At 38.8% G+C, this 8,772-nt stretch overlaps 1 protein-coding gene across 2 annotated transcripts; it reads right to left on the reverse strand.

Annotated features, from left to right (window-relative positions):
* Window positions 1-251: 251 nt before the first annotated feature.
* LOC146319270 (putative fibroblast growth factor 1) lies at window positions 252-8,441 on the reverse strand. 2 transcript variants are annotated; one of them, XM_084729867.1, is made up of 4 exons: window positions 8,284-8,441; window positions 3,962-4,178; window positions 2,856-2,959; window positions 252-2,062 (listed from the first exon to the last, which is right to left on the reverse strand). In XM_084729867.1, the coding sequence occupies exons 1-4, from the start codon at window positions 8,323-8,325 to the stop codon at window positions 1,877-1,879; spliced, it is 549 nt and encodes a 182-aa protein (XP_084585993.1). In that variant the 5' UTR covers window positions 8,326-8,441; the 3' UTR covers window positions 252-1,876. The 2 variants fall into 2 exon arrangements, with proteins under 2 accessions (XP_084585993.1, XP_084585992.1); XM_084729866.1 differs by lacking the exon at window positions 8,284-8,441 and having other exon boundaries at window positions 3,962-5,450.
* Window positions 8,442-8,772: the final 331 nt, after the last annotated feature.

The following is an 8,772-nucleotide window of genomic DNA, read 5'->3' on the forward strand; positions in this document are numbered from 1 at the left end:
AAAAAGTCCCTGACTTAAGACTTAAGACTTAAGTTCCCCTGACTTTCCAAGTCATAAATCCAACGTGTCTTCTTTATGATGCTTTTTGGACTCGAAACTCAAAGTTTACAACTTGGGATTTCTTGGATTTGACTTGACTTTGACTTAGGCCCACTTGTGATTTGCAAAACAAAGATTTGGTCCCACATCTGGTACACACTTATGAACTTTTATTCAAAGTTTTTTTTGGTTTAAGATGAAAAATAACAAACAAACGAACAAACTATTTTATTATGGATTATAATGCAAATTTTATTACATACATTTAAATACACTTGATACAATATGTATTACTTTCTGAAAAGGTGGTCACATTTACCTTTTTACTCCTTCACTATGTATGTATAAATTATTATTCTGAAAATATCCATTATAAAGTACAGTAAAATTAAACTCATTAGCAATAAAAGTTTATAAATAAATATTCACAATAGTAATTGACTCTATTGTATTAATGTTACAGTAACATGTTTTTCAACAACAGCAGAAGAAAGTTTACAGGAAGATCTGCTGGGATGTGAAACTGATCCGCCCAGTGAAAGGAAACTTTATATGACTTCTGTGGTCCAGAACAGAATGGTCTATATTTGGTCCGTCTCTGCTTCCTTAAAACCAAAGTCAATTAATCCACACTTGAGCATTTGGTGTCACCAAGATGTTAAGTCTTCTCTGGTTTCTCCTTTACCTAAACCTCAATAATAACTTCACTGATTACTGAAACAACGTTTTCACATCAGCCCTAAAGACTGTCAGCCAGTCAGGGTCAAAAATATTGTGAAGATGGTTAAAAGATGTTTTTTGGGACCTGTAAAGGTAGTACAAACTAGTAAAACTAATCACATCTTAAGGTGGGTAATGTTAGATAAAACACTACTAAAAAGCAAGTCCAACATACATTAATTGTTAGCTAGCTAGTTACAACTCATAGCTAACTTGCTAGCACTTTGCTAAAATTTGCTATGTTGTTTTTACAGGTCCCCCAGTATCTTTTAACTATCTCCAGAATTGGTACAAGAAAGGATAAAGTTGACCAAAGTTTTGCCAGTTGCCAAGCTTCATCAACTGTTATTGGAGAACAGAATGAAGAGGGGCGGGACTTAGGAATGGTCAGTTGCAAGACGTTCTACATAGAACACAAGTGGTTACAAAAAAGGGCATCAAACAGGCTGGAGCAGATTAAAAGCAGTGTTATCATGAGGACTGTGAGTCAACCAGAAGTCATCAGAAATCCACCCTAGTGAAGAACAGTTGATCAAGACACTGAATACCACTTTGACTTCCTGTACTGTAGACTTTGTTTGCTTCAGTTTGAATTCAATGCCAGATGGTAGTCTTTTTTTTTTGTTTTTACTGCCTTGTTGGTTTCCTCTGAGCCAGACGTGATCAATTGTAAAACTATTTCTGTGTAAAAGCGGTTCATTGCTGTCTTCCAGCAGTGGTATTTCATACAAGGGTTCAAAGTGAACACCCATTTATCAAAACTGACACTGACATGCACTGATACCGCACACATTTTCTGTGTGCAGTAAGAGGCTGTATATGTGCTTATAAGCAGAAAGTACTCTGGACATTAGCTCATATCCCTGTGATCATCATATACAGTAAGTTGCTCAGCCTGATCATACATTTCCTGTATGTTCAAGGAGAATAAACAAACATTTAGGTTAGAGCTTGAACTAAAACAGCATTATGTGTTTGCTCCAGGCTCTACCGCCCTATCGCACTGATTGTAAGTGACCTTTAAATGGGGGCACTTTGCCCCAGCGTAAAATTGCACCTTTAATGTGCATTTTAAGACTTCAGTGAGCGTGTCCATGGTTCCTGGTGCCGTCTTGCTTTACATGTTGCCTGCAGGCCTCGGCAGGAAAAAGATGGCCTTCTGTCCCTGGTGGGTGTCTGGTCCTGCTTTGGGTTGGCCGTTCCTCTTCAGCCCAACGTACCAGTTGTACTTCTGCGAGCGATATGTGTTATAGTGGTTTTCTTCATACTTTTCCAGGAAGTAACACTCATCGTTCAGTGCTTGCTGAGACAAGAAAATAAAAAATGGGAAGGAGAAAAGAGAAGAGCAGAGGAAAGTTTGTTTCATTGTGAGTCCTCTAATAGTTCCTGTAAATTCAATTTAAAGGTTGCTTAATAATAGAAAAAATAATCTGCAGGACAAATCTGGAACTCCTTAATGGCCTTTGTTTGCCATCAGTTGCTTTACATGTCACTGTAAGTTCTAAATAATTCTTCGCAGTGATTTTTTGTGGAGAAAAATCCTTTGGTCAGACTTTGGCACAGTGGTTTTCCACTGTTGCTGTTGCAGTTTTGGAAATATCCTCGGCTATTACAAAACAGTTGGAATTACTGAGCTCAAACATATACTGACAAGTTAATAAGTATTATCTGATGTGACGAAAGTAGCGCCAATAAAGCCGGTCCAAAAACTATTACGTAACAGTTTGAAAGAGAAGTATAATCTTATTTCATTATGATACATCGCACCATGATTCCCAAACGGTGGTGTGTGGGACAACCAGGAGTGTGACACGTAAAAAGCCCTGATTGATTGACGTTTCATTATTTTTTTTCCCACCTGCCTCTTGCTGACTAGCTCTCGTTGCCTCTGTTGGTTAGGTTGGTTAGGTAGGTTAGGTAGGTTAGGTTGGTTATTGGGGCTTGTCGAGGCCATACATTATAGGGGATATAAACACAGGATAAACACGTTTTTTGAGTGGAGGGTGTCTTTAATATTGAAACAGATGAACATTTTTATCAAATATTAATCTTTCTTCATCACAGTAGTAATTTTGTGACAAAATATAAACACTTACTGATCCATAGAGATGTCCCTTTTTGTTCATAGCCAGGTACCTTCCTGTCATCTCGCCCTTAATGACCACGACACCTACGCTCACAGCCTTCAGCCTCAGGATGTCTGCAACACAAATTAATGAAACTGTTCAACATAACTCCGCTGCTTGATGTTTTTTTGTTGCTTTTCCAAGAGTAAAGTGGGAGATAAGCTCACTTAAACACAATGTAACCATCATTTTTCTATTAAAATAAATATTTGTCCTTGCAGAATAGCTCCCGTCAAGTGAATGTATACACAGTGTAAGTATTTACAGACCCAAATCACTGAGCAGCTTTAACAGAACTGCTGTGATTACATACCAAGAGAACTTTAATAGTTTGTTCAAATAATTATTAACTTACCACACTCAAGAGTCTTAATATTCTCCCATTTGTTTAAATTCAGTTATCAGTTTCCTAAAATAACTTTGGCAACACTTTCTGTGAAAGTCATGTCTAAAATGCATTATAAGCATATTAATATGACAATAATAAAACTATTTACAAATGTTTTCAATCATACATGACGACTTATAACAAGATTTATGGAGTGTTATAAGTGATGGACATAATGCACCATAAGTTAAGCATTTATAACACTCTATACCAAAGTGACAACATTGTTTAAAAGAAGAATCTTAGTTCAGGGTTATACAGCACATTATGGAATAAATGAAATAATTTGAAGTTATAACGTGACTTTGTGAACTTTAAGTAAAGTGACAGCACAGCACTGTAGGCTATAGGATTACGTGCAAATGACCCTTCATAAGTCCCTCCCCTTTTCATTCTGTGCTCCAGTAGCCACTGAGCAAGCTTGGTACCCCCGTCGATATTAGAGGCGAAGTCCCTCCCCTACCGGTGGACCACCATGGAACTATCTTTTATCATTATTTTAACAACCATGAAGATTTTTAATCATCAGTAAAGTTAAAACTCTTTAAAAGTATTAAAAGTTAGAATTTTTTTTCCATAATGTTGTAGCTAAACAACTCTTCTTCACATCTTTTAGTTTGCTCCTGATACTGAGATACAACAACCAATCACACATCAAAAAGAATGAAAAAAAACATTCCTTCCCTACCATAAGGATCGTTTTCCTGCCTGCCACCACTCACAGTCCCATCTGGTAAAATCCTCAGGTGATATCCTCCATTCTGGCTGTACAGTCTGGTCAGCGTCCGGTTCTCCTGCCTGGACAGGTCCAGAGACGCAGGTCCAAACGGCAGCACTGTAACGTCTCCCTCGGACATCCTGCAGAGAGTTTGAGGCTTGGATGAAGTGGAGTGGTGTCCCTGTGTCTGCAATGACAGAGAAGATCCACCGTTTTCATTGTCCGTGTCACCTGGGCTGTGTCTGAGACATGAAGAAAAACAGCAGGACAACGCCGCCTTCATGATGATTACGGGAAATGCTTTCCTCCCCAGCCCTCCTCAATCACTTTCTCCCTCTCTCTGCGGCTCTGTTTCTCTCTGTCAACCTTTTAAGGTACTCTGGTTTTTTCATGAACTGATGAAACTAGGCCGGGAATCAGATCTGGACAGAGGCCAAGCAGAGCCACATGACCACACTTGTTTTCCAACGTAACATCACTCAGATTTTTTCTTTGTCGAAAATAATTTCCAGATGTCAGTGATGTAACTTTCACCTGAATCAGTGCAAGGCCAGACAACAGAATAAACTACACTACAAAGGATAGAAAAAATTTGCGGTAATGGTTTTTACTCCTTGCTGGAAATGTTGCAAGTGCCAGCAATAGTCTAACAAGTATATGCAACAGTTTAACACATGACAAGTGAAACACAAGAGCCATTTTCCTCACTCTGTTTGACGCAGAAATGTTTTGTATTAACACCCTGCAGTCAGTTGGCTGAGCAGCCAAACAAATCTCCAGCAGCCACTTCAAATCTTTCCGCTTGTGGAACGAGAATCCATCCAGACCTTCCTGTCTTGTCTTACCCTTGGACTGTCTGCTTCCTCAAGTGCTTATCCAAAAAACAATCAAGGCCATTTTTAAAGCCACAGAGTCAGTGTAATCTCAGTCTCCTGGAGAATAGAGATCCCAGAGCAGCAGTGGCTGTCATAATATCTGTCAAATGGAAAAGGAGCTGGGAAGCAGTGAAGGTCCCAGCCAGCCAGCAGTGGTACTGTACAACTCTGCTCTTTGTTATCATTTGTAGCCAGAGGTAGAGTGTTGCTCCAATAGAGCCCACATCTGGAATGTCTTGGAGAGGCATAAGAAACAGAGGGAGGAAGGGAGAAGGAAAGCGAAAGACAGAGCAGTGCAAAAGCCACAAGAGGAATGTGAGGCCTACCCACTCACAGCCGCTTTTTCCTAAGAGCAGGAGCAGGACCTGGAGAAGAATCTTGTATTACTGGATATGAGAGGCTAGTTAGTGACAGACTGGTCCACGGGGACCTTCGGACAGAGACACTACTGGTGGGCAATGACGTCAAAAGTCTAAACCGTTGCACGAGTCAGAGTGCAGATGCGTGGGAGGGGAGACTGAACCTGTGAATGTTTTGGTCAGGGGTAAGATAGTTGAAGGGGATGATATTTTGGCTAGAGTCATGTTCAGCCAGAGGAAAAAAAAAATGTTGAGTCATGGATGTGCAGAGTACAAATACTTTGCTGCTGTCACAAGTAGATTTTTCAGGTATCTGTACTTTACTTGAGTATTTATTTTTCAGGATTCTTTTTGCCTGTAACAAATCATACAGGAATGTTGTGGCTCAGCTAATATTTTCTTTTTAGAAAGCTTTTCTTCTAAACACATTATAAGTGAAGTTTCAAGTTAGAAAATAGTTGTCGAAAACATGTGAAAAAGCTGACAACTGTGAAGAACTGAATCATGGAGTTAGAGCATTAAACTAGTGTTCAGAATTTCTGTGTTCTGGATATTTGCGGGCCTGAAATATGACTTAGTAACATGCCAGACCCCTGGTACCCCAAATGCTATATAAGCCCCTCGAATCAACACTGCCACCTCCTCACTCTGTACAGTCAGTAATGAATGCACCTTCAGTGACTCTATCAGTCCAAAACAGCCCAGCAGGTACCGTTCACTTCGGTTCCAACAACCCAACACAGAAGGAAAAAATACCATACTGTTGCAGACTGAGAGGAAAGAGTTCACACAAGTAGTTGAAAGGTCATTGTCCTCTGGATCTGGTGGCTTAGACATGTCTGTACAAGTCCAGTGAAGCTGCTAGATGGACCATCTATGCTTTAGGTCATAGTGGAGACAGTGGACTGTCAGGGCAGAGAAAACTGCTCATTTTTTCAGGATTTTGAGACCTAACTTTATGTACTAATTTTTCCAGTTTGGCTTGGGGGCTAATAAACACATGTTTGTGGTGTGAAGAACTCAAGACACATTTAATATAACATGTTTTACATAGACTTTAACCTAAGACAAATAATCAAATTTAATTTATTCAAGTTGATTAAACTTAGTATTTTTTTGTTCAGAACACACAAACATGAGTTCTCATAACTTCAAGTCTTTTTGACTTGAAATGATGAGTTAAAAGAATGATCTCTCTTCTCTTCTCTAGTTTAATCATCTCATTAAATTTAGTTTCTATAGAAACATAATCAGCATATTAGCATACTTCCCAGCAACTCTCCTGAGACTCCTCCTCCTTTTTTATAGTTTGAAGTAAATATAGATGTTGAGAACTTGGTGTGTGTCTCTAATTCGCCTTAACATTAGTTATGGTTGCTTATTTTCATTATAATGAAAACACTGTGAACCCTTATGATGGTTAGTATTTAAATGGACCCCTCACATTTAAAATGTATAATTCACTGTGGGAGCAGTTTCACTTATTGTCTTTGTACCAATAATGGAACAGTAGCTGACTTTTCAAATTGAAAATCTGAAAGGAAATCAATTTTTTTTTTTTTTTTTGTCAGCGACTCAAAAGTTGTTGATTCAATTTAATATCTTAAGCTTATCAAACATGTTTTCTCAAGTACAACTGAAGATCAAGTTAAACTGGCTAGAAAGGTTTCTTTAAGTTATTACAAAATTACCTCAATGTGTCTTTTCAGATTCAGTCAACTTCAAAGTTTAAGGCAGCCCTGACATTAACTTTTTAAAGGTGCTAAATACAACATTCAGCCTGATTAGAAGTCAGCAACCAACTATTTGCAGTGTGAAGATATGCTGGAGTAATGCCTTCCTGAGCAAAGAATGGCATCATGCTCTTAGCTGTGTACATGTTTGTACGTGTGTGTAAATATTTGTGCATGTGAGTCCCTCTCGGTCTTTGCCATGTCCGTTTTCACTGCCTGGTGAGTAACTTTATTATATTACAGCTTAACAGTCACTAAAGCATGTTTCTGAAAACATTTTAGGCAAGAAATAGCCAATAACATAATATTGATCCATTTTTGATCAGCACTGCCTAGATTGATAGTTTGATCTGAGTTTCATCAGCAGTCTGAGTTCAGATGACACTTTTTCCCACAAATTTTATTGAGAAAACAAAGAATGAACTTGTTTTGCCCTGAGGTTCTGGTGCTCCACTGCACCCTCTAGGGTAAATGTCGTATACAGCATCTTTAAGTTGGAACAATTTGCTCCCTACATTTTAACACAAATACCTGCAATTTCTACTCCTTATATTTTCAAAACAGACTTGTTACTTTAGTTTTAATTCATTTAAAGGGAATTACAAGTTATATTTATTTTGTGTCACTGCACACCAAATACACAATATCAAGACCAATTTCACCCCAACTGAATGGGCAATGAGCATGACAGACTTAACGAGATGAAAATGACTTAGAAAGATGTCACAGGATGAAAAAGACAAGGCCACTGCGGCTGAACAAAGGATTCAGGTATTCTTGTAGAGTGAGAGAATTTCTAACATAAGAAAAAAAGTTCAATTAGATCTGAAGTGTGCTCACATGTTGATGACAATGTCCCAAGTTCTCTTGCTGACAGTGAAAGTTAGAATAGTTCAGGTTTAATAGTACAGAAATTATATTAATATGATGTTAGGTTCAGGTTTATACTTTGAGTACATTTCAGACCCTGTACTTTTTCACTTTTACCTGAGTAAAGAAGTTGAGCCAGTGCTTCTACTTTAGCAGAATATCTTTACACAAGTATCTGTACCTCTGCTTGAGTAAACACTACTTTTCCTACGTGACTTTGTGTTTTTGCCACCTCTGATGTCATTAAAAGTCATGGATATATATTTAAAAAATTGCACAACCACACATAAGACAAATCACCTGAATCAATTCCTCACAAAAAAGCAAGTTCAGCTTCGACTTGCTTTCCTGGCATCAAACATCTGTTATTGGTGAATCAGCGGAGGTGATTATTAGTTAGCTATTTTCCCACACAAACACCAAGTCTCCTCTAATTTTGTGACTCAGTCACCTACCTGTGAGAAAGTCATGCAGCAGTGTCCCTGATGAGCCAGCATGTCCTCCTCTTTTCCTCTTTTTTGTATTACTGAGGTTTGGGTGAAACCGGCTCTCGATGCCAAACTGTCTTCCTCTGTTCTCCTCCAGAGCAGTGGCTGGACTTAAAAGACTTAAGTGTGTGCAGAATGTCTGTATTTGTACCCTATCTACCCCCCCCCCCCAACAACGTCAGTCGACTCATTTTAACAGGCCAACGTCAGGACTAAAATTATCACGCTAGAATATATAGAGAGAAACAGACTGAGACAGAGTGACGTCAGTGTCCAGGCCGTGGGATCCAGCCAGAGCCTGGAAATGAGCAGAGCTGCCTGTCTGACTGAACGCTGATACATTCTTATAGTGGTATCCTCCTGGAGACACAATACAAACATTTATAAAAGACACAAAGCAGAATGACTTCAGTTCCCAGAATTAATCTTACATAAGGCCAGTACCTCAGCCCAGCA

This window comes from Lutjanus erythropterus, chromosome 11 (assembly GCF_056507025.1).
Source record: "Lutjanus erythropterus isolate fLutEry1 chromosome 11, fLutEry1.hap2, whole genome shotgun sequence".
Taxonomy (NCBI): Eukaryota; Metazoa; Chordata; class Actinopteri; order Lutjaniformes; family Lutjanidae; genus Lutjanus; species Lutjanus erythropterus.

Coding starts and splice junctions, on each gene's coding strand:
- LOC146319270 (XM_084729866.1), bottom strand. CDS start 4,274: ATGAAGGCGGCGTTGTCCTGCTGTTTTTCTTCATGTCTCAGACACAGC. Junction 2,960..3,961: donor GCAGGAAAACGATCCTTATG/GTAGGGAAGGAA, acceptor TTTGTGTTGCAG/ACATCCTGAGGCTGAAGGCT. Junction 2,063..2,855: donor AGGGACATCTCTATGGATCA/GTAAGTGTTTAT, acceptor TTCTTGTCTCAG/CAAGCACTGAACGATGAGTG.